Source organism: Ictalurus furcatus, chromosome 19 (genome assembly GCF_023375685.1).
Source record: "Ictalurus furcatus strain D&B chromosome 19, Billie_1.0, whole genome shotgun sequence".
Taxonomy (NCBI): domain Eukaryota; kingdom Metazoa; phylum Chordata; class Actinopteri; order Siluriformes; family Ictaluridae; genus Ictalurus; species Ictalurus furcatus.
Genome location: NC_071273.1, coordinates 22,427,770 through 22,455,663, shown reverse-complemented (window position 1 = coordinate 22,455,663; position 27,894 = coordinate 22,427,770). Strand labels below are relative to the sequence as shown.

General features: G+C 43.0%; 2 protein-coding genes across 4 annotated transcripts in view; both read left to right on the top strand.

Moving 5' to 3' along the window:
• The window catches only part of atp2b1a (ATPase plasma membrane Ca2+ transporting 1a), a 45,311-nt gene extending 42,128 nt beyond the window's left edge, over nt 1-3,183 (top strand). For all 3 annotated transcript variants that reach the window (XM_053650893.1, XM_053650892.1, XM_053650894.1), the window contains one exon: nt 330-3,183. In XM_053650893.1, coding sequence (XP_053506868.1) covers nt 330-665 — 336 coding nt within the window. In that variant the 3' untranslated portion in view covers nt 666-3,183. The remainder of the gene's footprint in view (nt 1-329) is intronic.
• A 10,528-nt stretch (nt 3,184-13,711) lies between these two features.
• mest (mesoderm specific transcript) lies at nt 13,712-27,893 on the top strand. Its single transcript, XM_053650896.1, has 12 exons — nt 13,712-13,981; nt 16,077-16,266; nt 18,105-18,184; nt 21,009-21,086; nt 21,472-21,608; nt 22,057-22,115; nt 22,800-22,840; nt 22,955-23,025; nt 23,120-23,221; nt 24,431-24,507; nt 25,737-25,800; nt 26,506-27,893. Exons 1-12 carry the CDS (start codon nt 13,961-13,963, stop codon nt 26,621-26,623), a joined length of 1,038 nt encoding a protein of 345 aa, XP_053506871.1. The 5' UTR covers nt 13,712-13,960; the 3' UTR covers nt 26,624-27,893.
• The last annotated feature ends 1 nt before the right edge of the window (nt 27,894 follows it).

Here is a 27,894-nt window from a genome sequence, read left to right as displayed (position 1 = left end):
CCGAGCGAACGTAGTGATGTCCTGTAACCGCAGGTCTAGCGTTAGAGGATCTTCTCTCGTCTAATCTGACCCGGAGGAACTCCAGTCCAGATTTTATCGGGGTCTGGTCGTACGGCGTGACGAGTAACGGTGACAGAAGCCCACAGTGTAAAACCGGGTCACGTTCACTCTGATTACAGCCAGTTTATTTGGCCGTGGTTTGACCTGTATTGAAAATGCAACGTGCGAGTGTCTGTCTGCGATTAGCGCCTGACTGTGTGGTTTTTGCGCCACGTCCGTACGAAGCGCCGAGTCTGACCGTGTGTGTCTGTACCCCTGCTTTCCCCCAGATCCGAGTAGTGAATGCATTCCGCAGCTCCCTGTCCCCCTATGAGGGGCTGGAGAAGCCCGAGTCGCGCAGCTCAATCCACAACTTCATGACCCACCCGGAGTTCCGGATAGAGGACTCGGAGCCCCACATCCCCCTCATCGACGACACGGACGCCGAGGACGACGCCCCCACGAAGAGAAACGCCACCCCCACACCCCCTCCACCTCCCTCTCCGTCGCCCAACCAGAACAATAACGCCGTGGACAGTGGCGTCCACCTCTTCTTAGACAACAGCAAGCCGGCCACGCCCTCGGCCCCGGCGAGCCCCATGCACAGCGTGGAGACGTCCCTCTGATCGGCTCCGCCCTCCCCCCCTCCCCCGACCCCACCCTCCCTCCCTTCCTCCACACTCTGAGCCACACCCACCTGCAGTCTCTACAGAGACCTGTGCTCGCTCAGCGGACTCATGGGCGCGGAGCCGTGTGTGATCTGGGAGCTTGACTGAAGCAAGAGCAAGCGCTCACCACAGCGTAGGGTGTGGTTGTGATGATTACCTTTTTTTTGTTGTTGTTGTTGTTGCTGTTGTCTTATTTTATTCTCGATATCCTCTCGGAGAGGGAAGGACTCTATTTCCACCTCTGCTTATAAAATCTTTCTGTCCCCTTTGTGGAAACGGAGGGATTGTTCATTCAGATTGAAAGTGACCTGTATTTTTTATTATTATTATTATTATTATTATTATTTAATTATTAATATTCTAATACTGAGGAGGCGATTGGTCTCTCCAAGGCTTGCAGATGATTAGCTGTAAGAATTTACTTTACTCTTTTTTTTTTTTTTTTTTTTTTTTCTCTTTCCCCCCCCCCTCAACCCCCTCCCCCCCTCCCCCCATGGTGGTGTACATTTCTTTCTGTGGCCCTAGATTTTCTGCTCCATATGGCTGTTCATGTTTTGAATTATTTATGTTTTGTTTTTGTTTGTTTTGTTTTTGTTTTTTTTTGAAAAAGGCCGATCTGTTTACAAAGTTTGTAGATACTTTTTTTTTTTTTTCTCTGTTTGTTGGTGAAGGAGCTTCCTGATGCAGAAAAACGGGGACAAATAAAACTAACAATAAAATGTACAAAAAAAAAAATAATGAAGAAATGAGAGTAATATTTCAGATACTACTGTATTTTCAGGGGGGGCGGGGGGCGTTTCTATGGAAACTGAACTATTTTTGCCTGCAAGTTTTATTTGTTATATATTTGTGGATACATAGAAATCTTCTAGCCAAATAGATAACACTAAGGCTTGTATAGCAGCGAAGAGAGGCGTCGGGGTCCTGCAGGGACGCGGGCGAGGACCTCCGTCAGTACATTTCCTTAGGCATTTACTACTGCGTTTCTTCAGTTTTAAAGCTAGTTTGTCATGCTTACTTACTAGGGACTGCGTTTGTGTTTCCAGTTCATCATCGTTCGAGATCGATCGAGAGCGAGAGTCGCTGTAAATGGTCGGAAATCTAAAGCGAGAGAGACGTTATCGTCAAGCTCGTAATTCGAAGTAGGAAGTCCACTGGTGACGTTTCTGTCCCTGTGAATATGTGATATCAAGGATCGTGATCTCAGGCTTTTTTTTTGGGGGGGGGGGGGGTGAATAAAATAAAAATGAATCCGATGCAAAAGGATGCACTGAATGCAAAACATGCATCGTTATGAGTGAAGAATTTATTCTTATTATTTTTATTTAATTTTTTTTTTGTCTTGAAGTAAATGATCGTGTTTCGATTAACATTTTAAATTTACATTTAAACACGTGGCTGATTTTTTTTGGGGGGGAACCGTTTCCACTTATGACGTATGGGGGTCGTTGGGGAGGGTGGGGTTAAGAGACAGACAGACAGACAACAACAGCTTGTATTCTTTCTTCATCTTATTCCATGAATATTCTGGTCACTCGGAATGCTGCGTTTGACTTGGCTGTGGAATATATTTATCACCTGAAGTACTGGAACTTACAAAATGGGGATTTTTAAAGTAGGGGGGGGCGGGACGACGACACTTGGGACATAACAGGGTCTCTGCACAGGGTACATTTATTTCAACTCCCTTTGGATATTTTGATACGGACCGTTATAAATAAAGACTTCCTTTGTATTTTTATGGGACATAAAGAAGATCTTTTGACCTGCTGAAGCAGACTTTGAGGAATTTTACACGGTAACCAGTGCAGGAACAGCTTGGCAAACAAGGCTAGTGATTCGGTTCTGCTAGGAATCTATTTCTCAGGGTGGCGAATAGTACGAACCAGGCTTTAAGAAAACACCTAAAGTCAAATACTAACACTTTTTTTTTTATTATTATTATTATTATTATAATTAAATTGAATTTTGGCTGGTATCGGCTGTTGATTTTTCTCCTGCGGGTCTGAAAGGGAAGAGGAGAAAATACAAAGAAGAATAGGATGTGCGCTTTAGTCGGCACATCCGCACGTTTTTGTTTTGTTTTCCTTCCTAATTTATTATTATATCTTTTTTTTTTTTTTTTTTTTTTTTTTTTTTTTGTTCCTTGTGTTTAACAAATAAAAAATAAAGCAGCTTGAGTTTGCTATTTAGTGAAGAAATGTGGAAAGAAAAGAATCCATGAGTTTATTCTGTAGCTTCTTCCTGTAACAGGGATGAATGTTATGTTTTTCCATCTGTTTTATGGATTTATTTTTTTTTTAATTTATTTAAATTTTTTTTTTTTTTTTTTTTTTTTAATCTTAACATTTGGAAATAAAAGTACTTCATGTCTGTTTATCTGGAGAAATGTAAATGGTTACTGTGATTTCGATTTACATTTGAAACTTGTTGAGTAATGTGTATGGTTTTTAAGAATTAAAAGCTTAAAAATGGATATTTAGCCTAATCCGAAGGCCATGTTTTCCTTCATATCCCGTGCGACTCGTTGCAGTCGTGAGCATCCTGGGTTTTTATCAGCGGAGAACAGAAACCTGTCTGGTAAAGGAATAAACCGCTTCCGAGCGTGCAGTTTTAGGAAGACGATCGAGAACGGGTCGATGTGATGCTTTGTTCTGTAAACATAACCATAACGACGCTCTTACGGTTCCTCGCTAGTAGCTAACCGACTCGCCAGCTTCCTTTTATTTGTCCTGATCAGTAATGCAGATGAAATGCAGAGAGAGTTTCTCTGTCGCTTTGAAGGCAGAAAATCTAGCTCCGTGGTCGCGAACGCTGTTCCTGGAGATCTACCGTCCTGCAGGTTTCATCTCCAAACAAACTCGAACACGCCTCTCTTAGCTGATCGAGACGGTCTTTGAGGTTCTGGTTAGATGGTCGAGTGGGCGCGGTTAGGGATTATGGAGCTAAAGTCTTCAGGAAGATCTCCAGGTACAGTGTTGGTGACCACTGATGTAAAGAATTTGAGCCGTGTGTGTGTGTGTGTGTGTGTCACCTGACTCTATGCAGCGACACTTAAAATAATGGGATATACACATGCTGTTATTTTCTAATATTAACAATGGAATATTTTCATTTCATCTGTCCTAAATCTGCTCATATTTGCTCACTAACAAGAGTCATTTTGGGGTTTTTTTTTTTTTTCGTCAGCACTTTGTCCTCTATGTTTGTTTTTCTGTTTTACTCCCCCGCCCCGCCCCCCCAAACTTGCGTCCTGATTGGTCAGGAGGTTTAAAAAACAAAAACAAACAAAAAAAAGTGCTTAACGTCTCTGTGCTTTTTTTAAAAAAAAATAAAATAAAAATAATAATAAAATCGACGTGAATCACGAGGCTTTTAAAAACCATGACGTAGAAACGTGCACGGATGATCGAGGGCGGGAAAAACGAAACGCTAAAACGGCGTAAAAGCGTCCTAAACCTCGTTCCCTTTTCACACCGCGGCTTCAAAACCCCCGCTCACGTATGAAACCGTAAATGCTCTAGTGCTGCATTTAGCGACTCGAAGCATCTATTCGTACACCGTGACAGCAGGTTCGCTTTATATACACATACGGTACTGTGCGAAAGTCTTCGCCCCGCTGTTTTTATTCTGTACGAACTTTGTAGTACGTTTATTTTATTCAATTCTTCGTAGATTTCTACATTATCGGAAAAAAAAAACAAAAAAAAACCGTTTCAGATTTCCGTTAACAGAAAAACGTGAGTAAGGAAAGCAGAGTATTAAACGGTGAGACGCTTTGCAGACACGAAACATAATGAAGGCTGCTGGGTTTCGCTTCAAAGCTGAGACGCGAGTGCGACGGTCTACAGAAGACTCCAGAAGAACCGTGTCTGGTTCTATAAGATACTCGATAAACCTTACAGCTCATTTCCGTATAAAACTGCGCTGAGTGTAGATCAGACCACTCTTCTGGGGTGGTGGTTGTTTTTAATGATTTTTGAAGGCTGTTTTTGCTCTACAGCGTTTCTTTGCGTGTGCCTAAGCCTTCTGCACAGAACATGTTGGAGTAGATGTTCACATCGCTTGCTCCGTGGTCCTCGAATAGCTTGGCCGTGACCAGCCGACTTTGACTTTTCAGCTGATGGGGAAGTGTTAAAGTTTTACATCCTCTGTAAGAGCGTGTCACATCGTACTGTACCACTAGAGCCTGACGGCTGTCGTCCCCGTCTGTGGCGTGTTCTCAGGTCTTTTCTCTCTCCACGCTTCAGCACTTCTGTCTCTCACTCGCTTAAAACCCAGAGTTCTGACTGGTTTTTTCTGGCTAACGAGAAGGAACACCGCGCAGATGGCGCTCAGCTCTAATTCTGGCACGATTTCTCCGGTACGAGTACAATTCAAGAAAGACGTGGTACTTTTTATGCGTTTATAGTCGCATTTAATGTTGTGGAACGTCCATGAAACAAGTCATCCTTGCAGCGCTCGTTCTCTCGCCAGCGGCTCCCTCTTTTTTTTTTTTTTTTTTTTAAAGTGTATATGACAAAATACAAACAAAAAAAAAACACACACACAGCTTGTCATGTTCTAGAGACGTCCTGAGGATGTCCAGAAATCAGATCGGAATCGATCAGAATTTGAATTCAGCAGCACGACAGTAATTAAATTATACCACGGCGCTGTTACAATCTGCGCTACCATTGGTCAGAAGGTGTTGATTAATTTTCCATAACAGCATATAATATACGTTAAAAAAAAAAAAAAACATGCTGCTGTTTAGCAAAGAAAAACTCCTTATTGATACGAACTTTTCTGTAAGGAGACGTTTATTACGGAAGGAGTCTCCAGTGTCAGCTCTCTGGAACAATCGTAAAGGTTCCAGGACAGAAGAGTTTACGGTTTCTTGGTAACATGAAAAAGAGTGAGAGAGAGAGAGAGAGAAAACAAGAGGCTGGTGAGAGAGAGAACAAGAGGCTGGTGAGAGAGAGAGAGAGAACAAGAGGCTGGTGAGAGAGAGAGAGAGAGAGAGAGAGAGAACAAGAGGCTGGAGAGAGAGAGAGAGAGAGAACAAGAGGCTGGTGAGAGAGAGAGAGAGAACAAGAGGCTGGTGAGAGAGAGAGAGAGAGAGAGAGAGAGAGAGAGAACAAGAGGCTGGAGAGAGAGAGAGAGAGAGAGAGAGAGAACAAGAGGCTGGTGAGAGAGAGAGAGAGAGAGAGAGAACAAGAGGCTGGTGAGAGAGAGAGAGAGAGAGAGAACAAGAGGCTGGTGAGAGAGAGAGAGAGAGAGAACAAGAGGCTGGTGAGAGAGAGAAAGAGAGAGAGAGAGAACAAGAGGCTGGTGAGAGAGAGAGAGAGAAAACGAGGCTGGTGAGAGAGAGAGAGAGAGAGAGAGAGAAAACAAGAGGCTGGTGAGAGACAGAGAGAGAGAGAGAGAGAGAGAAAACAAGAGGCTGGTGAGAGAGAAAGAGAGAGAGAGAGAGAAAGAGAGAGAACAAGAGGCTGGTGAGAGAGAGAGAACAAGAGGCTGGTGAGAGAGAGAGAGAGAGAGAAAACAAGAGGCTGGTGAGAGAGAGAGAGAGAAAACAAGAAGCTGGAGAGAGAGAGAGAGAGCGAGAGAGAGAGGGAGTGATTGTAGCTGCTATAACATAAGTGAGGAGTGGAACCGACGTGTTTCCTGGATGTTTAAAAGCAGTTAAAACGCACCGTGTGTTGGTTTTTAATGATTAGAAGATGTTACGTTGGTGAACTGCTGCAGTAAAACAGGAATAAAACCATGGGCGGAGTTACCAGCGGCGCTCGCACTAATGTTCCTGAAATCAATCACAAACAAAGGACGTTTACGAAACCTTCCAGTCCACAGCTACAGTAAACAATAAAAAGATGGTTATTTTGTCTGGGTTTGGAGTCTGTCTCTTACCGTACGTCTCGCTGTGTCTCCCTCACACGCCCACCGTGTCCGGGGACGGAAGAGCTGGTGCAGTGAAATCCCCAGCCTGGGCTGCGTTTACACTTACAGTTATTCAACTGCTGGAAAACGATCTAGCGATAGCTGCAGTTTCCTGTATATCCATCATCCGTCTTCCACTCCACTTATCCTACACAGTGCCGCGGGAACCCGGAGTCTATCCCACTGACCTCGGGGCACGGGGCGGGGGACACCCTGGACCGGGGGCCAACCAATCGCAGTGGACAATCACACACACACACACACACACACACACACACACACACACACACACACACACACACACACACACACACACACACACACACACCGGACCATTTTAGGAGTCAATCAACCTACAGCGCAGGTGTTTGGACTGGGGGAGGAAACCAGAGCACCCGCAGGAAACCCCCGCAGCACAGGTGTCGGGATTCGAACCCCCAACCCAGATCAGTGCAAATAACGTACAATATATACGTATAAAATTAATAATAAACGAACAAACAAATAGTTAACTCGTTTTATCAACAATGAAGTAATTAGGGTACAGTTTAGAACATATCATCATCCTTTCAGTAATACGCTTTACTTTTCTTATTTACACACCATTTTCAAAAAGCAAATCAAACGTTTGAAGACTTGCGGGTGAGTCTTTGCATTTTTTGTTTGTTTGTTTGTTTGTTTGTTTGTTTATTCATGTACTATTTTCTGGAACTGCACATTGCAGAGTTTTGGACACGCCCTGTTGTGAAGTTTTTGTGTTAACGTATCACGATTCTTCGTCTGGTCAATTAGTGATGTAATAGATAAATAAACTATATATGGTGAAGCTCCGTACAAAAAACTAAAACAAAAATAAAATAAACGTTCAGCTCACGTGGACCCACGCTGGAAATAAAGACGTGTACTTCTAAATGAGGTAGCATTTTATTTATTTCATTTTATCTTCAGTCACGAGCAATATTGGTACATCTCTCTCTCTCTCTCTCTCTCTCTGTCTCTCTCTCTCTGTCTGTCTCTCTCTCTGTCTCTGTCTCTCTCTCTCTGTCTGTCTCTGTCTCTCTCTCTCTGTCTCTGTCTCTCTCTGTCTCTCTCTCTGTCTTTCTCTCTCTCTGTCTCTCTCTCTGTCTCGCTCTCTCTGTGTCTCTCTCTCTCCATCTCTCTCTCTCTGTCTCTCTCTCTTTCTCTGTCTCTCTCTCTCTCTGTCTCTTTCTCTCCGCCTCTCTCTCTCTCTCTGTCTCTCTCTTTCTCTATGTCTCTCTGTCTGTCTGTCTCTGTCTCTTTCTCTGAGGATTGTGGGTAGCGGGCGAGAGTGCAGGTGGTTGGAGCATGTCTCTGAGTGTTTCTAGTTTATAATTTCTGTTTTATTCTTTAGTCTATTGTTCTAAAGTAAGAGTTGTAGTGAGTTAACAGTGTGTGAGCCGACTATTGTCGGCAAAACTCGCTCCAAAATGGAGCTAAATGGAGATGTCTCCTGCCTGACCCTGAGACATGGATGACTCCATACCAATGGAAGAAGTTCTCACTGCTTTCAGTAATCAGGTTGGTGGTTTAAACATCAGATCAGCTTCTCGGATGAACAAAGCAGTGGTGAGTTTTCTGCCGAAGTTGAAATGGGTGATACGCTAATTAAACAATGAGTATGTTCGTCTATTTCCACTTTCTGGTGTCTCTAAGAAAATCGTGCTGTCTAACGTGCCTCCTTTTATTAAAAATGAAACTTTAAAAAGTGTGCTCGAGCGCTACGGAAAGTTAACAGCACAGATTAAAATGATTCCTTTGGGTTTAAAAAAAACCGACATCAAACACGTCATGTCTTTCAGCCGTTTCACCTACATGATCCTAAACACACAACACGAGCCGCTCTCGCTCTGTGTTAAACTAACACTAGAGAATAAAGATTACACCATCTTCATCTGCTCCGAACAGATGAGATGTTTTGAGTGTGGTGAACACGGCCATGTCAGACAGACATGTCCGAGCAGACAGGAGAGCAGACAGGTAGAGACACCGAGCAGCCGAGCGTGTCTACAGCCCGCGCAGTACCGGTGACGAGTTCTACCGGGCAACTAGAGGCAGAAACTCCCACTAACCAACCTGAGACAGGTGTCACACCTAACACTGACAACACTGCTGACACCCCAACGGGTCACAGCACTGATCCAGCTCCACAACGTAACCCTAGTGTTAAAAGGAAAAAAGCAACAAAAAAAGCAAGAACCTCCTCCCCCACAACCTCTGTCCCTGTCTCAGACAGACCCTGCCGGGAGTGAGGAGCACTCACAGCCCGTGTCCCTGTCTCAGACAGACCCTGCCGGGAGTGAGGAGCACTCACAGCCCGTGTCCCTGTCTCAGACAGACCCTGCCGGGAGTGAGGAGCACTCACAGCCTCTGTCCCTGTCTCAGACAGACCCTACCGGGAGTGAGGAGCACTCACAGCCCGTGTCCCTGTCTCAGACGGACCCTGCCGGGAGTGAGGAGCACTCACAGCCCGTGTCCCTGTCTCAGACAGACCCTACCGGGAGTGAGGAGCACTCACAGCCCGTGTCCCTGTCTCAGACAGACCCTGCCGGGAGTGAGGAGCACTCACAGCCCGTGTCCCTGTCTCAGACAGACCCTGCCGGGAGTGAGGAGCACTCACAGCCTCTGTCCCTGTCTCAGACAGACCCTACCGGGAGTGAGGAGCACTCACAGCCCGTGTCCCTGTCTCAGACAGACCCTGCCGGGAGTGAGGAGCACTCACAGCCCCTGTCCCTGTCTCAGACAGACCCTGCCGGGAGTGAGGAGCACTCACAGCCTCTGTCCCTGTCTCAGACAGACCCTACCGGGAGTGAGGAGCACTCACAGCCCGTGTCCCTGTCTCAGACAGACCCTGCCGGGAGTGAGGAGCACTCACAGCCCCTGTCCCTGTCTCAGACAGACCCTGCCGGGAGTGAGGAGCACTCACAGCCTCTGTCCCTGTCTCAGACAGACCCTGCCGGGAGTGAGGAGCACCCACAGCCCCTGTCCCTGTCTCAGACAGACCCTTCTGGGAGTGAGGAGCACCCACAGCCTCTGTCCCTGTCTCAGACAGACCCTTCCGGGAGTGAGGAGCACCCACAGCCTCTGTCCCTGTCTCAGACAGACCCTGCCGGGAGTGAGGAGCTCTCACAGCCCCTGTCCCTGTCTCAGACAGACCCTACCGGGAGTGAGGAGCACTCACAGCCCCTGTCCCTGTCTCAGACAGACCCTACCGGGAGTGAGGAGCACTCACAGCCCCTGTCCCTGTCTCAGACAGACCCTACCGGGAGTGAGGAGCACTGACAGCCTGTTCATCCAGAGGCTGATCCTAACGTTTTACCAGGGCTAGAGGAGGTAATGCAGGAAACTTGTTCTGAAATGTCTTTAGAAAGCTCACAACGCGATAATGAGTCAGAAAACGAATTTGAAGATCTAGAGAGTGGCTCTGATGAGGACGCCGATTCCTCAGAGATGATAGCTAGACTATAAAAAACTTTCAGTAGTTCTCAACTTTATACCACATTACAGATAAGCACATTTTTAGATCTGATAAAGGGGGTTAAGAAACCCAAAATTGATGCCTTTTTTCCTAATCGCTCACGTTTTTATCTGTCATGTCACATTGCAATGCAAAATGCCACTCTTGAAGAACTTGACTGACCAAAACTCTAAAACTGAAAAGTATGATACAATACAACTCCAAAAAGAAGAGGAAATGTTAATTTAAATAAATAAAAACATGGCCTCTCTAAACACTTACTCACTCGCTGTCACTACCACATTGAGCGCTTTCCGGCAGCATCACCGGCACTTTAACAATAGGTTATTACAGGATCACCACTTTATTCACGCTTTTACACTTTTCTGGAAGTCTTGGAGAGAGAGAAAGTTTCAGTATGCGTCTGTAAGCCAGTGGTGGGACATTGGTAAAGTTCAGATTCAGATCTTCTGCCAGCAATACACGAAAAACAGCAGCAGAGAAATCAAGGAAAAGATCAACTTATCTTAAAAAGGAATATTGAAACTGAGCAGCTCAATAAGTGAAGGAGAAGAAGAAACACGAGCAAAAGAAATACTGAGAAGAATAAAATTCTTCTGAAGAACTTGTATGAAGAGAGAGATCAAGGTGCCATGGTGCGAGCCAAGTTTGTACAATGCAATAAAATGGACTCATCCACAACCTTCTTCTTTGCACTGGAGAGAGAGACCGGAGAGCAGAGGTGTATCGGCCACTCGGGACTGCCCAGTGGACGGGAGGCTGCCGACAAAGATGACAAAATTCTATGGATGTTGTCTTTTTATGAGGAACTGTGCAGCGGTCGGCCATGTGATCCTGAGGCCACTGGAGGGCTTCGGAATGGACCGCCGTGGCTGGGCGGGTGTGGGAGAGGTGGACTTGGGGAACCGCTCTCGTTCGGGGGGCTCAGTGCAGCTGCTCGATGGCTGTCGAGCGGAGGGTCACTGAGCCTGGATGGACTGACCTCTGAATCATATAAAACATTCTGGTCTCAGAATTTTTTTTCTCTGCACTTTGTTACACTTGGATGTATAGAGTCAGAAGTCCTGCCCTTCAGCTGTAGAGGTCACTCTGTTGCCCAAAGAAGGAGACCGTGGCAGCTTAAAGAACTGTGTTGTAGATGAGCGCCTTCCTCGACCTTTGTAATCCCCACTCTTACGTCCACTATACTGTATAATGCTATTCTTATCTTGTATAACTACATAGCCTCGCATAAACTAATGCATGTATTAATGTAAGAATTAACGAAGAACCTCAACCTTGATAGTCACAAAACCTTTCGAGAAAAGAGAAGAAGGGGAAGAAGAAGCAGAAGAAGAAGAAACCGAAGCCAAGGTATCCTCCGGTACCCCCGTGAGCCAGAATGGAAAACATGGCACTTCTGTGGAAGATAAAGAAGCTGCACTTCAAAGAAAGAGGAAGCACGACCGGTACACCCGTGAGCTTCAACTAAAAACATTAAGTGTTGTTAATATTGAAAAGATAATTACCATTTGTAATAACATTGAAGATGAAGTTAGATGTATTTTCAAGACAATTGATCAATTCAGAAATGAGGCAATAACTCTGAGCAGGCGATCTCAATGCCTAACTGAATTAAGAAGAAGATGGGGCCAAAGAGAAACAGAGTTAATGAAACAATCTCCAATAGCAGGAGATCTAGCCCCCATGCCAGGGCACGTGAGTAGAGACGTGTGTCAGCTAGAACACGCATTGAGCATCCTCAGCCTTAAGCTGGGGAAGCCCAAATAAGGAACTTCCGCCTGCTTGTGTTCTTGCCTCATGCTGGAACTGTATCCACTGCAATGCTAGAACCTATAACCAATGTATGTTATAATTAAATCTATGTTCCAACTCTTAGATAGGACATGTTCTAACCTTAGTGATAGAACACTGATATCCTGTCTAGAATTGTATAAATACCAAAGGAGAAGCAACGGTTGTTGCCGAACCCCGGGTGAAGATATTCGCTGTTAATTTCTTCTTACTCAAACTTCTACTGATAGCCTACTTTGGACTCTGCGTAGTCCTAGGTTTTTGTTTGATTCTTATCTTATGTATGTAACACCTTATTAATTCTTAATAAACAGAAGTCCATATCTGGACGATTCGAATACTATTTAAAGTAGTGCTGGAGCGTTCTTATTCCCAATCCTCCTCTGCGAGGAAAAGGACTTCAGCGGTTTGGGAGCCCAGCTGCACGAATCTACTTCGCTGACAAGGTAAGAAGGAGTCTATTTCCCATACTCTACTTAGGTTGAAACTAGAAGGGACAAGGGGCAAAAGTGCAACTAAAATAGGAGAGGTTAAGCACCGAGATCCCGGGAAACAACCACAACTGGCGTCCTGTGTCCCTCCTTGAGACAGATTATAAAATGTTTTTAAAGGCATTAACAAACCGCCTTAAAAGATTTTTAGTGGCCTGGTCGATGAGGACCAGTCGTACTATACCTCAGAACACTCTGTGGACATGTTTGAAAACACATGGTGCGCAAATGAGGGGGTTTTTTTTCTTTTTTTTTCATAACAGATGATGGTGAAATTGTTTTTCACCGCTGACTGTTTTATTAATCTAACCATTTATTTACTTTTCATGTTGAAACATGTAGATCTATTTTTTTTTTCTATTTCTTTTTGAATGAGAGGTTATTCTATTTTTTCCTAAATAATTGGTAAATAGAGTTTAAAAGTCTCTCTCTCTCTCTGTCTCTCTCTCTCTTTCTTTATGTCTCTCTCTCTGTCTGTCTCTCTGTCTGTCTCTATCTCTTTCTCTATCTCTCTCTGTCTCTCTCTCTTTCTCTCTCTCTCTCTGTCTCTCTCTGTCTGTCTCTCTGTCTCTAGGTCTCTCTCTCTTTCTCTAGGTCTCTCTCTCTGTCTCTCTCTCTCTCTCTCTCTCTGACTCTCTCTTTCTTTATCTCTCTCTCTCTCTCTCTCTCTCTCTCTCTCTCTCTCTCTCTCTCTGTGTCTCTCTCTGTCTGTCTCTCTCTGTCTCTCTGTCTCTCTCTCTCTCTCTCTCTCTCGATACTTTCTTAAGATGGGTTGGTGCTTCATATTGTCTTAAAATGCAATATTTTTTTCTTTATAGTATCATTAATTTAGTCTCATCACCCTGGCCTAGCGCTAGGATTCAATCTTAAAATGAATCGATTCCTCGATTCCGTGCAGTTGAGAATTGAGAGTCGACTCCAAAGCATTGGACTGTGGTTTGGTGATTATCCTCAAAACCACCTGATTCAAGTCATCTGCTCATCTCCAGGTTTAGTGTGTGTTTGAGCAGGAAAATCAGCTGAACAGGACACTAGAAACCAAGTTATCATGTGGTGTGGTTAATCTATATATCTAGATATCTGAATCTACAGTACACGCTACTGATTCTTCTGTTTGTTTGTTTGTTTGTTTGTTTGTTTTATAGGACTATAAAAAATTTCAATATTATACAATATTTTACATATTTAAATACTTTATCAAATTAAATGTCTGATAATAATAATAATAATAATAATAATAATAATAATAATAATAATTATTATTATTATTATTATTATTATTATTATTATTATTATTATTTTTAATTGTCAAATAGATGCCTTTATGTCCTATGTAGTGCCCTTAGTCGAGGACATGTGCAGTGATTTAGGATTGAACCCATGTTATATGTGCAGGTTTAGTGTGTAATGTACCATCCGCTCCAGCAGGCGGCACCGGAGAGCGGTTTGTGTTTAATGACACTGAGACCTTCAGAACCAAAACACAAAGCCACACGGAAGGAAGGAGACTCTGGTCTGATCATGCAGCTGAAGGGGAGAACCTCGGGGTCATGAGCCGCCACACTTCACCTGTACGTATACCTCACCTGTAGTGAGACCGGAAGTCATATACAATTCAAGTAAAATGAAACAGCGTGCATGGTGCAGGTCTTAATCGTTCACTCAGCAATACACTGTGAGTGAGTGAGTGAGAGACACTAATCTGAACATAGTTGCTTACAGCTCAGATAAATAGACCAGGATCAGCACTGTAGTGAGAAACATGTCATTTAGGTAATTATATATATATATATAATTTTGGTTATATATATATATATATATATATATATATATATATATATATATACAAACCCTGCTGGAAAAACCAAATAAAGAATAGAAACCCTCATAGAAGTTTTAATGGTTGTAATGGGAATTGTATTGGTTTTAATGGAAACTGTCATGGTCCCTGTGGGTCTCTACTAGTAATTTGTTGCCTTTTATTGTTTGGTGGCATGTCGTGTATAGTGGACACCATTAAGGACCATTAATGGTTAAGGACTAGTTAACAGCTGATGGTTTTAATGGTGTATTTGTAGTGGAAACCATTAGAATTTCTATGATGGTTTCTTTTGTTTTTGTTTTTGTTTTTTTTATCCAGCAGGGACACATTATTCTTTCATTTGTTTTCCTTGCATATTTTTCAAATTTAGTGACAGTGAACACAGTGATTTCACGTTCAACAGAACCGAGAACCTGACCGTTAATAGCCTCCGTCATGTGTTTGATCGAGTTGTTGTGAGTGACATCACTGCACTGCGGACAATGATCTCGAGTAAATTCTAAACCTGAATCTTGTTTCGTAGACGCTTTTACTCATTTCAAGCTTTCCGTTCTCTTATTCTATATAAAGCTGTCCGTTTCAAGCTTGACCCGAGTAAGATGTGTCTAGGAATAGGTTTGATCATCTTAGATGTGGTTTTATTGCAGCCTCATAATAATAGAAAGGAAGAACTATTTGGATCTGCCTATATACAATATATTTTCACTTTTTACAAAAAATGAGATGTTAAGCTTTTCCTCCCCCCCCCCCCCCAATCCCCCGAGCCCCTGGTGGTTAAAGTAAAAGGCTGTAAATACACGGAGATAAATCTACTGTATTCAACTCTGATGAAATCTCTAATCCTGTAGAATGTAGCCTACTAATGTAAAACGTTCATTTCTGTCTTCATACCAACCCGCACTCTTAAAAGCCGCTTACGTTAATCCTGGCACTTAGGCTGGATCCCAAATGGTGCACCACACCCTATACAAGTGCACTTCATCAGTATCGGCTCATGTAATGCACTTAATGTGCCATTTGAGTGTTTTTTTGTTTTATCATCATGGGTGTCCTTATTTTGGGGTAAATTTCTCAGTACAGTAATAAAACGTGGTTTAGGATTAGCGTATTATGTCGACTATTATGTTCTGTTTTTACGTTGTTTGGTGTTCAATACAGTTCAATAAAGTGCGGGGGTAACGTTGCGTGTGCGTGTGATCTCACTCTTACAATACATTTAAAACTCATGGTTAGGGTTCTGAATGAAAAACCTACAGATTGTTTTGTTAATGCTCATTTGCATATTCATATACAAGCCGAGTATGATGATGAATAAGGAATAAAGCGCTCCGTGTTGTGCTGTTCGAGGAAAATAATCAGCAGCGGTGCGACGTGGTGCGAAGCGAAGGTTCCACCCTGACGTTGATTGTTTTCCGAATAACAGCACGTCTCAAAGTGTTTTATTGCTTTCATAGCTACCCGGGCGGTTTGCCGACGTTAAGGCCTTTTCACTTATTGAAGAACAACACGCTGCACTTTTATCCTTTTATAGTTGCGTGTGATGTTGTGGAATGTCCGTTCGATCCTGAGCTTGTTTACGTTATAGCTTCGCCATATCAATGATCAACGAATGGCGTAAATGTAAATGTAGGAGTAGGTTATATGAGCATCCTCGAGAGCAGTCCCTGTGTAAGGTGTTGCTATAGAAACCTTTAGGTATTGTGCACTATTATCAGAGCTGTTGTTCGAGAAAATGAACGAACACCTTGTAAACAGACCGAATCGAGAATTCATCTGTACTGTAAAGACGAAGAGACATCACGTTGCACAGTGTTGTTCAGCCGTGTGTGTGTTTTGGGGTTTAGGCAGGAGCGGAGTGTGTGTCTGCCGGCGCTGTGATGAGGGAGTGGTGGCAGCGTGTGGTGCTGCTGTTGTGCGTTCCTCTTCTCGCCGTCTACCTGCACATCCCGCAGCCTCCGCTTTCACACGCGCTGCACACCTGGCACTCCTCCGGGCGCTTCTTCAGCTTCCGAGGAAACGAGATCTTTTACAGAGGTGAGCTCGGGTCATGCGGAAAACAAGCATCGTCGCGCTAAAATCCATCAGAGACGTGTTTTCTTCTGCATTTTTTCCACCTAATCTCTGGGTAGTGTATGGGATTATTACCGCAGACATGAATTTTGACATGTTTTCCTGCACTGAGCTAAGAACCGAAAGCCCGTTCTCACTTCTAATGGAAGTCTAAGGTAACTTGAAGGAAAAAAAAAACATGTTCCATCCATCCATCCATTTTCTGTACCGCTTATCCTTCAGGGTCACGGGGAACCCAGGGAGCATCGGGCACGCGGCGGGGTTACACCCTGGATGTTCATCACATCATGATGCTAGTTCATCACAGGGCTCAATCACATACACACTCACACACTCGCACACTACAGACACGCCAGTCAGCCTACAACACATGTCTTTAGACTGGGGGAGGAAACCGGAGTACCCGGAGGAAACCCCCGCAGCACAGGGAGAACATGCAAACTCCCTGGAGGTGTGAGGAGATCCTGCTAACCACTAAGCCGCCAATGCTTTAAGTAAATGGTAAATGGTCTGCACTTATATAGCGCTTTCATCCACAGCACTTTACACTGTGTCTCATTCACCCATTCACACACACACTCACATACCAATGGTAGCAGAGCTGCCATGCAAGGCGCTAACTTGCCATCGGGAGCAACTTGGGGTTCAGTGTCTCGCCCAAGGACACTTTGGTATGTGGAGTCACGTGGGCCGATAATCAAACCGCCAACCCTGCGATTAGTGGACAACCCGCTCTACCACCTGATTCACAGCCGCCCATAGTAAATAAGAAATAAAGACTGTAAGTAAGGGAAAAAAAACTATTTGTTCTGTTATGGAATATAATCATCTTGATGTGAAGCGAACTTACTGTTCCCACCCTGGACTTGACCAGTTTCCAATAACAGCACGTCTAGCAGTGTTTAATTCCTCCTACACACTGCATTTTATTACATTATGAATTTTATTTATTAAAGAACGACACGGCATATCATCATCAACATAAGCATCAGCGTTGTTTTAAGTGTGTACAATAATATTTTGTACATATAATATAGTATATTTATGATTATTCGTTTGTCCAATTACTTTTGAGCCTGTAAAAATATAATAATAATAAATCAAACAAATGGCTCTAATTCCTAAACGGTTGATGCAATATTTTTGTTAAACCCCTTGAATTAAAGCTGAACGTCTACACTTCAGCCTTCATTTCAGATCCATTGTGGTGGTGTACAGAGGCAAAATTGCACATTGTTGTGTCGCTGTCCAGATACTTATGGACCCCGCCTGTATACAGTAATCTAATAAATATTTATGTTAATTTATTCGAGTTTAAAAGAGCTTTTTATTCCTGAACTTTCCACCCGCACAACATATCAGGTCCAAGTTGACTTTATTGATTTAAAAAAAAATTATAATTTAATTATTGAAGTAAATAAATACAGAAACATTTATAACGGTGGGTTAATTTTTAACTAAATTTGAAAAAAAATCGCAGTTCCTCTGGCAGTGATTCACAGACCCCTGTGAAAGTGGTAATATAATCAAGACTATTATTATTATTATTATTATTATTACTATTATTATTATCATCATGATTTTATTATTATTATTATTATTGTTATTATTATTATTATCATCATCATCATTATTGTTTTATTATTATTATTATTATTATTATTGTTTTATTATTATTATTATTATCTAGTCAGTCATTAATGTGTATATGATGATGTAGAGCTGCTGTTGGGTGGTATAGACATCAGCGACTTGCTGTAAATAAACAGAAATAAATGAAACCCCTTTGTGGTTGATGGCAGAGTCGCTGGGCGCTGTAGGGAGCTCTGATGTGGTGCTGCTGCTTCATGGGTTTCCCACCTCGAGCTACGACTGGCACAAGGTAAGCACTACGTATAACGCTAATGTCCCTTTCTTCTGAGTAGTCTTTTATTATTTTTAATATTATGTGATTAGCAAAAAAAAAAAAAGGAAAAAAGCTATCTAAAAGGTTTCTGAACTATGGACTGTGTTTGTATGTTAGTGCTCAGAGCCAGGTGAAGTCAGTATCTATGGGAAACCTAAATAAACCATTTTTTTGTGTGAGCAGATATACAAGATACTAGAGGTGTGTACACGGGACACCTTCTTTTTAATCTCACTCTCATCCGTTCTAGCATTTATTATCTTTCTTTCTGCAAATTTAGTTGTTCTGTTTGCAAAACATACAGTATCTCACAAAAGTGAGTACACCCCTCACATTTTTGTGAGTATTTGATTATATCTTTTAATTTGAAAACACTGAGGAAATGACACTTTGCTACAATGTAAAGAGGTGAGTGTACAGCTTGTGTAACAGTGTAAATTTGCTGTCTGCTCAAAATAACTCAACACACAGCCATTAATGTCTAAACCGCTGGCAACAAAAGTGAGTACACCCCTAAGTGAAAATGTCCAAATTGGGCCCAAAGCGTCAATATTTTGTGTGGCCACCATTATTCTCCAGCACTGCCTTAACCCTCTTGGGCATGGAGTTCACCAGAGCTTCACAGGTTGCTACTGGAGTCCTCTTCCACTCCTCCATGACGACATCACGGAGCTGGTGGATGTTAGAGACCTTGTGCTCCTCCACCTTGCGTTTGAGGATGCCCCACAGACGCTCAATAGGGTTTAGGTCTGGACATGTGTAGTCTTGGAGGTGTGTTTGGGGTCATTATGATGCTGGAATGCTGCATACTGATCATGCTCTGCTTCAGTATGTCACAGTACATGTTGGCATTCATGGTTCCCTCAATGAACTGTAGCTCCCCAGTGCCGGCAGCACTCATGCAGCCCCAGACCATGACACTCCCACCACCATGCTTGACTGTAGGCAAGACACACTTGTCTTTATACTCCTCACCTGGTTGCTGCCACACACAATTGACACCATCTGAACCAAATAAGTTTATCTTGGTCTCATCAGACCACAGGACATGGTTCCAGTAATCCATGTCCTTAGTCTGCTTGTCTTCAGCAAACTGTTTGCGGGCTTTCTTGTGCATCATCTTTAGAAGAGGCTTCCTTCTGGGACGACAGCCATGCAGACCAATTTGATGCAGTGTGCGGCGTATGGTCTGAGCACTGACAGGCTGACCCCCCACCCCTTCAACCTCTGCAGCAATGCTGGCAGCACTCATACGTCTATTTCCCAAAGACAACCTCTGGATATGACGCTGAGTACGTGCACTCAACTTCTTTGGTCGACCATGGCGAGGCCTGTTCTGAGTGGAACCTGTCCTGTTAAACCGCTGTATGGTCTTGGCCACCGTGCTGCAGCTCAGTGTCAGGGTCTTGGCAATCTTCTTATAGCCTAGGCCATCTTTATGTAGAGCAACAATTCTTTTTTCAGACCCTCAGAGAGTTCTTTGCCATGAGGTGCCATGTTGAACTTCCAGTGACCAGTATGAGGGAGTGTGAGAGCAATGACACCAAATTTAACACACCTGCTCCCCATTCACACCTGAGACCTTGTAACACTAACAAGTCACATGACACCGGGGAGGGAAAATGGCTAATTGGGCCCAATTTGGACATTTCCACTTAGGAGTGTACTCACTTTTGTTGCCAGCGGTTTAGACATTAATATCTGTGTGTTGAGTTATTTTGAGGGGACAGCAAATTTACACTGTTACACAAGCTGTACACTCACTACTTTACATTGTAGCAAAGTGTCATTTCTTCAGTGTTGTCACATGAAAAGATATAATCAAATATTTACACAAATGTGAGGGGTGTACTCACTTTTGTGAGGTACTGTAGGTGTGCAACAATTATTGGCACCCCTATGAATTCATATGAGAGAAATATATTTGAAGTATATTCCCATTGATATTTTACATTTATTTTTGTACACCTGGGTGACTAGGAACAGGAAATTGTTCAACCATGACTTCCTGTTTCACAGGGGTATAAATATGAGGTAACACACAGGTTAAATTTCCTTAGTCATTCATAACAATGGGTAAGACCAAAGAATATAGCTGTGATGTGCAGCAAAAGGTTGTTGAGCTTCAGAAAATGGGGCGTGTCTATAAGAAAGTAGCACAAGCATTGAAAATGCCCATTTCCACCATCAGGGCAATAATTAAGAAGTTCCAGTCAACTGGTAATGTTATGAATCGACCTGGAATTGGACGCGTGTCTATATCGTCTCAACGCACCGTGAAGAGGACGGTTCGAGTGGACAAAAAATCTCCAAGGATCACAGCTGGAGAATTGCAGAAGTTAGTTGTGTCTTGGGGTCAGAAAGTCTCCAAAACTACAATCTGAAGTCACCTACTTCACCACAAGTTGTTTGGAAGGGTTTCAAGAAAAAAGCCTCTGCTCTCATCCAAAAACAAACTCGAGCGTCTTCAGTTTGCCAGACACTACTGGAACTTCAAATGGGATCGGGTTCTATGGTCAGATGAAACCAAAATAGAGCTTTTTGGAAATAAACACCAGAGGTGGTTTTGAGCTTTTAGGTAAATGTCATGTCTGACCGCTCGCTCCCACTGGCACGAGAGTAAAAATGTGACTTCCAGTGACAAAAACGTGACTTCCAGTGCACACCTCTAGCATACACTGTATGTACAGAATAAATAGATTGCCGTGTAGAGAAAGTGTATGGAAAGTGTTTCTGTATGAACGAGGCTGCAGTTCCACTCATTCTGCACGGGTCAATGTCATCACCTGTTGTTTTGTAGATTTGGGAGCCTCTGAGTCAGCGGTTTAACAGAGTCATTGCACTCGACTTCCTCGGCTTCGGCTTCTCTGACAAACCTGTAAGCTCCATGTTATCATCTCTAACATTCATATTTACTGACAATTTTATAATCAAGTCATGGTTTGTTTGTTTTTTTTAATGTAAAATATAAGAGGTGTAAAGTTTAACTGCAGTATCTAAACATCAACCTGGAAGTTGAGGATAGTTATGGTTTAGTTTGTCTTGATTTAATGTAAAATAATTCAGGAAAACCAACCTGAACAACATTAACTCTCTCCGTTACTGTACTCTTTTCCTACTGTAGACTTTTTCTCACGCTCACGTTTATCTCATCTTTAGAACCGTCACGTGACTGTAGTCGATGGAAACACACAGACATTTTCTTTTGCTGACTTTTTGGAAATTTGTTTTTAAAAAATCCCGAAATGTTTGAAATGTTTCAGAGGCCGCACCGGTATTCGGTGTTCGAGCAGGCCGGTGTAGTGGAGGCTTTAATCTGGCACCTGGGCCTGGCTGAGCAGAAGATCAACCTGCTGTCACATGACTATGGAGACACTGTAGCACTCGAGCTCCTCTACAGGCGAGATGATGTCTTCTTACATGGCTTACTTACCTTTAGTGAAACAGATCAGAAGAGTTGTGAAAACTGCACTAGAAATTTCTGCTTGAAGTATTTAATGGATTGAGGTTGTTTCAGAAGTTAAACTGAGAGGGAACAGAGCTGAGCCACTTTATTACACAGAACTTTATTTATGGACTTTAGTCTTTATATTTGCGGATTTCTTGAGTTAATACGGATGTCTGGTGAAAATGTCATGTGAATAACCTCACTGGAAATATATTTACTGAAAAAAATGTTGTGTTCAATACTTATTTCCTGCAGTGTAAATGTAAACGTTGCAGGCTGTGGGCTATCAGAGTGACAATTAGAGAGTGAGAATTAGAGCTATTTAAGATCCACTGAAGATGTTACTGGTGTGTTTGTCAATGTGATCTTCAGAAATCTTACTTGCAGTGTTAACACACAGGAGTGACAACAATCGAACTGGACACGTGGCCATAAGCAGTCTCTGCCTTTCAAACGGAGGTATGTTTCTCTGGCTGCCTTTCTCTGGCTGCCTTTCTCTGGCTGCCTTTCTCTGACTGCCTTTCTCTGACTGCCTTTCTCTGGCTGCCTTTCTCTGACTGCCTTTCTCTGGCTGCCTTTCTCTGACTGCCTTTCTCTGACTGCCTTTCTATGGCTGCCTTTCTATGGCTGCCTTTCTCTGGCTGCCTTTCCGGCTGCCTTTCTCTCGCTGCCTTTCTCTCGCTGCCTTTCTCTGGCTGCCTTTCTCTCGCTGCACTTCTCTCGCTGTCTTTCTCTGGCTGCCTTACTCTCACTTCGCTTCTCTCGCTGCCTTTCTCTCGCTGCTCTTCTCTGATGGTCTCAAACAGCAAGTGAAACCCCTACAAGACTACATCCAGACTGAACAGACCTTTACAAAGTACTGACCCTGGAGACTCCTTCCTTAATAATCCTCCTAACGATGATATGTTTACCATTGTTTTAATCCGTTTATTACTCACATTACTTCACATTATGTGACGCGTCCACCCTTTTGACTGAACTGTTGCTATAGAAACGATAACGAACCTATAAGAACAATCGTATTAATATAAACTTGTTACCACTGTCAGTTATATAAAATTAGTCAACACCTTCTGACCAATCGGAATCCAGAATTCAACAGCGCCATGATGCAATGATGTTTATTTCACATGATCGTTCCAGGTATATTCCCCGAGACGCATTACCCGAGGTTTCTTCAAAAGGTGAGTCCAAATTCACGGCACTGTTTATATAATCTTACACGTTTTGTTTGTTTGTTTGTTTGTTTTTTAATGAATAGGCAATTTATTCATTGCTACATTTCTTGATGTTTGCAGGTCCTGAAGGATTCTGGTTTCATCTCCCCTCTGATTACCAGACTTATAAACTTCTACCTCTTCTCGAAAGGGTGAATAGAATAGAAGACTTTCCCAAATACACACGTTAACACTTTTATCATTTGCTCTACATCGTAAATAAGAGTGTTTCTCTGCGTCTGGCAGGATCGGAGACGTCTTCGGTCCGTACACGCAGCCGACCGAAGCCGAGCTCTGGGACATGTGGACAGGAATCCGCTTTAACGACGGAAACTTGGTCATGGACAGGTGACAATCCGAGCTGCTGTGAATCTCATGAGGCTCACAGGCTCTTAACTATTCCCGAAATCAGCTTACTGATGTACACGTGAAAATAGAAAACACTTAGAGACGTGATTTATAGGGAAACAATCAGCGACAGTGTGGTGTGCTAAAGCTGATGATTTTCTACAGACAGCGTGTGCTGAAGTGTTTTGTTCTTCTTATACCACAGCACTCTGCCAACTCGAACAGTTTGATCATTATTAAAGGGATAGTTCTCTCATCATTTCCTCACCCTTGTGTCGTTCCAAACCTGCGTGCGGTTCTTTCTTCTGCGGAACGCAATAGAAGATATTTTGAAGAATGTTGGTAATCAAACAGTTTTGGTGTCCATTGATTTCCATTGTACAGACAAAAAAAAAAAAAAAAACCGAGAACTTTTCTCGAAATATCTTCTTTTATGTTCCGCAGAAGAAAGTCAGTCATACAGTTTTGGTACAATATAAAGATGAGTAAATGATGACAGAATTTTCATTTTTGGGTGAACTACCCCTTTAAAGAACGACATGTACTTTTTATAGTTCCATTTAATGTTGTGGAACCTTTACGTCACAGCAGCTTTAAAAAAAAAAAAATCATTCCCTCGCCAGACTTTCTTCTTCTTCTTCTTATTTTTTAACGTCTCATGAAGTCATTAAGACAGAGTAAACGGAGAAACCCCACACGGTGTAAACTCCTCTATCCTGAGGATGTCAGAAATGCTACAGCTTTACCTCTCAAAGCACCGACACTGGAGACTCCTTCCACGAATGTTAAACAAACATCTCGTTAGAGAAGAGTTACCTTTTATCTTTGTCAGATAGCGACACGTTTATAACCTGTTATTAATCTGGCATGATGTGGAGCGTCTGCTACTCGAGTCCCCGTGTAAGCTGTTACTATAGAAACGATAACGTATTAGAGCGAGCGCATGAATATCATCGTAAACCGGTGATTTGCGGACGCACTACTGACCGAGCTGCTGTTTTAGGAAATTAGCGAACATCTTCTGGCCTATCAGAATCCAGAATTCAGCAGCGCTGCGGTGTAGATTCTTATAAAACGATGGGATGTCTAAGTAGTTTACGACGTCCTGCGGTTTGTGTGTCTGAGTCGAATGAAGTCACTCAAAAAGTTCCGAAGGCTGCGGATCTTCTCGTAACGCCGTTTCGTCCTTTCCCCGTGTGTCTCCTGCAGCATCCTGCAGTATATTAATCAGAGACTGAAGCACAGAGAGAGATGGGTTGGAGCGCTCACCTCTACATTAACCCCATGTGAGTATGTTTAGAAATAAACAAAGCTGCACAAGTCAGAAACGTACGGCACACACAGAACGAGACAGGTGAGATGAGAAGTGGTTGTAAACGTGACGTATTTGATTACGGCCTTTTTGTCCTTTCCCTTAGCTTTGGGAATGCTGTGTGTGTGTGTGTGTGTGTGTGTGTGGCCAGTGTTTAATCACACTATTGTCCTGTGGAGGTCGGAGTACCTTCACTGTAACGGCTTATTTAGGTTAAAAGGTTTAATCCACTGGAGGAAAAAAAAAGGAGACAATTGGCCTCGGCTGTGTCTCAAATCACATTTGACTACATTTTAGTGTGCTTGTTTGTCTGGTCACACATACTCTGGAAATATTTGGACGTCATGAAGACACTCCATCCATCCATTTTCTGAACCGCTTATCCTACTCAGGGTCACGCTGAGCCTGGAGCCTATCCCAGGGAACTCGAGGCACGAGGTAGTGGACAGGGTACCGATCCATGGCAGGGCGCATTCACACACACACACATTTACACACTTTAGAGATGCCACTCAGCTTACAACGCATGTCTTTGGACTGGGGGAGGAAACTCCCAAAGCACAGGGTGGAGGTTGGATTCAAACCCCCAACCCCGGAGGTGCGAGGCTAACGTTACATGGAAATGTCAAGAACAAAATACAGATGCCTTGTAAAATCATGCCTCATGCACCATAGAACAGAAGGGGCGGGGCTTGTTGCAGATCACTGACAAAACCAACATGGCCAGGAATAACCGCTGCTCCCTGTACTCTGTCATTCTTAATGAAACGTGGTATTCCTGAAAACCCCAGTTAGTGCAGGTTAAAGGAACTCCATACACTGCACTGGCAGTGGATATTACAGAATACCGGCTCTATTACGAGCTGTAAAGATTCCTACGGAATGCGTGTAGCGTGTTAACGCTGACAAATCCAAACAGACGTGCGGTAAAATGACCCAAGAGATGTGTTCAATTTGTTAAACAAATTCCGCGTGGAGTAACGAACACCGTTTTTGTATTAACCCTGTCCCGGTATGGACTGTGGAATGGAAGGACGTGGTACTACACATAAAAAATGTTAGATATTCTCTGTTAGCTGGATCTCACTGGGTTTAGGAGGAACTATTTCTTGCATCATCACCACACTTTTTTTTTTTTTTTTTTGTTTTAAGAAAGAAAATGTCCTTTATCAGTAGTTGACAATGTCCTTTGTACTCTTTCAGTGCACATGATCTACGGACCGCTCGATCCGGTGAATCCGTCCCCCCAGTTTATTCATCTCTACCAGTAAGTAAACAAAAACATCGTTACTCAAAGGCACAAAATTAGACTTGACACCAGATTAGTTTCAAATTTATTCCACAGCACTGTCGAATTCTCGAGTCCGATTGGTCAGAGATTGTTGATTTGAGTTTCTTTAACTGTAGCACAGCTGCATAAACAGGTTTATATTGTAACAGCTTACACGTAGACTTGTAAGGCGCATGCTCCACCTACACGAATTACAAAAAAAAGGTGTCTGATTTTTGATATGCTGACGTTTCCTGTAAGGGGACGTCTAACACTTTATGGAAGGAGTCTCCAGTGTCATTTTCAGGACAGAGGAGTTTACGCTTTGTGGTTTCAGTCACATGACATTTTTAATGTTGAAGAAAGAAGAAAAAAAGACGGAGGCTGGTGAGAATACCAGAATACAGTTAATAGCCGCTCTATTGCACGTGATGACAGGAACTAGCTGGTCTCACATGCCACGATTACACTAAGTGTAGCTATAAACGGTTTAAAAGTATGTTGTGGTTAAATTAGTGGCATTACAAGAGAGAAAACACTTCAGGATGTGCTTTTATGGTGAAAGGTTATAGCAACAGTACCGCAGCTACATCACACCACCCTGTCGTTGATTATTTTTCTACAACAGCATGACCGTTTTAATCTTTATGTAATAAATACATTGTCGAGGTGACACTGCCTGTATATATTTTCTTCCTGCAGAAAACTAGTTCCAAGGTCGACTATAACGGTTCTGGATGAGCACATCAGCCATTACCCACAGCTCGAAGATCCCATGGGCTTCGCAAACGCCTACCTCAACTTCATCAACTCTTTCTGAACAGCGCACGCTGCCGTCACGCGCTGCACCGCTGGACACGAGGCGAAGCGAAATCACGGCCCGGGGTCGTCATCGCAGAGTAATGGTATTATGAGCTATGAAGAAAGAGAACTCAACAATTGCTCAGATCATCTATAGATTTCTTTTTTCAGTATTACTGATCTGCAGGTTTTAAAATCAGGATTCGAAACTATGATATGGGCACTGAACACATTCACGAGTCCTAAAATAATTCTACAGCAGTGGGCTTAAACGTCTTAGTGGAAATTCTTATTAATTAGGAAAGATATAGGTTTGATATCTTTATGGTGACTAAACTAAACAATCGTGATGTTTCAGATTATAAACCGGTTCGAACCAGATTTTTTTCTCTCTCCCAGTTTATCGCCATTGTAGGCAGGCGTGCAAAAAATCGAACTCTCATTAACGTAGCGAAATCTTTCCAGACAGAAACGATCAGGGTAGATAATGATAAATGTGGGTCAGTATATTACACGTCTGTCTCATTAAGAACAGGTAGGATGTTTGAAAACAGAGCTAATCCATCCATTCTGCACGTATCTAAATCTCAAACATGATCGTCCTTCGATGAGAGAAAACACAGAGGAGGTGTTTGAGACCGTCATCTGGACAAACTAAACGCGGTGTTCCCGTTTCTATGCTGACATTTCGCCACGCTGCATGGCTTTAAGGTTATACAAGCTAGCTGTGAATACTGTGACATGCAAATCATTAGCTGCTCCTCCGTCGGAACTGGCGAGTCGCATCTTCGCTGGTTTAATTGGTGCCACAGTGCCAAGGCTTCAAATCCAAGCAGTGTGCGTAGGTCAAGCGTCTCTGCTCTCTCTAATCATCACACTCTGAAAAGACCATCAGTATCTGAACTGTTTTATTAAATAAATGTTTCTTTGACTTTTGACAAGGACGCTTTTTGTCTTAGATAAGAGGTTCCCATCACTAGTACTGGAAAGCCGACTGTCCTTCCTGAGTTGTAGTGGGTGTGCTAGGGCAGGGGATAACGCTCAAATGTGCAGGACAGGGGGTATTATTCCAGGACCAGAGCTGGGAACCTGTGTCTTGGATCAAGTAGAACCACCCTCATGCCATTTAAGGAAAATACTTTTTTTTTTTTTTTTTTCAAACAAATCCTGACTCACACCAGCTTTAAGATGTATGCAACTTGAATATTTCTGAAAGCGTATTTGTAACGAATCAATAAGAAAAAGACGCATTAGACAAGCAGAGGTAATAAAACAACAAAAAATGCGCAT

Bases quoted from the DNA above. Each gene is read 5' to 3' on its own strand.
- mest (XM_053650896.1), top strand. From the start codon at position 13,961: ATGAGCCGCCACACTTCACCT. The intron at 22,116-22,799 runs GTATGTTTCTCT...TGATCGTTCCAG, and splicing joins TCTCTGCCTTTCAAACGGAG to GTATATTCCCCGAGACGCAT. The intron at 23,222-24,430 runs GTGACAATCCGA...TGTCTCCTGCAG, and splicing joins GGAAACTTGGTCATGGACAG to CATCCTGCAGTATATTAATC.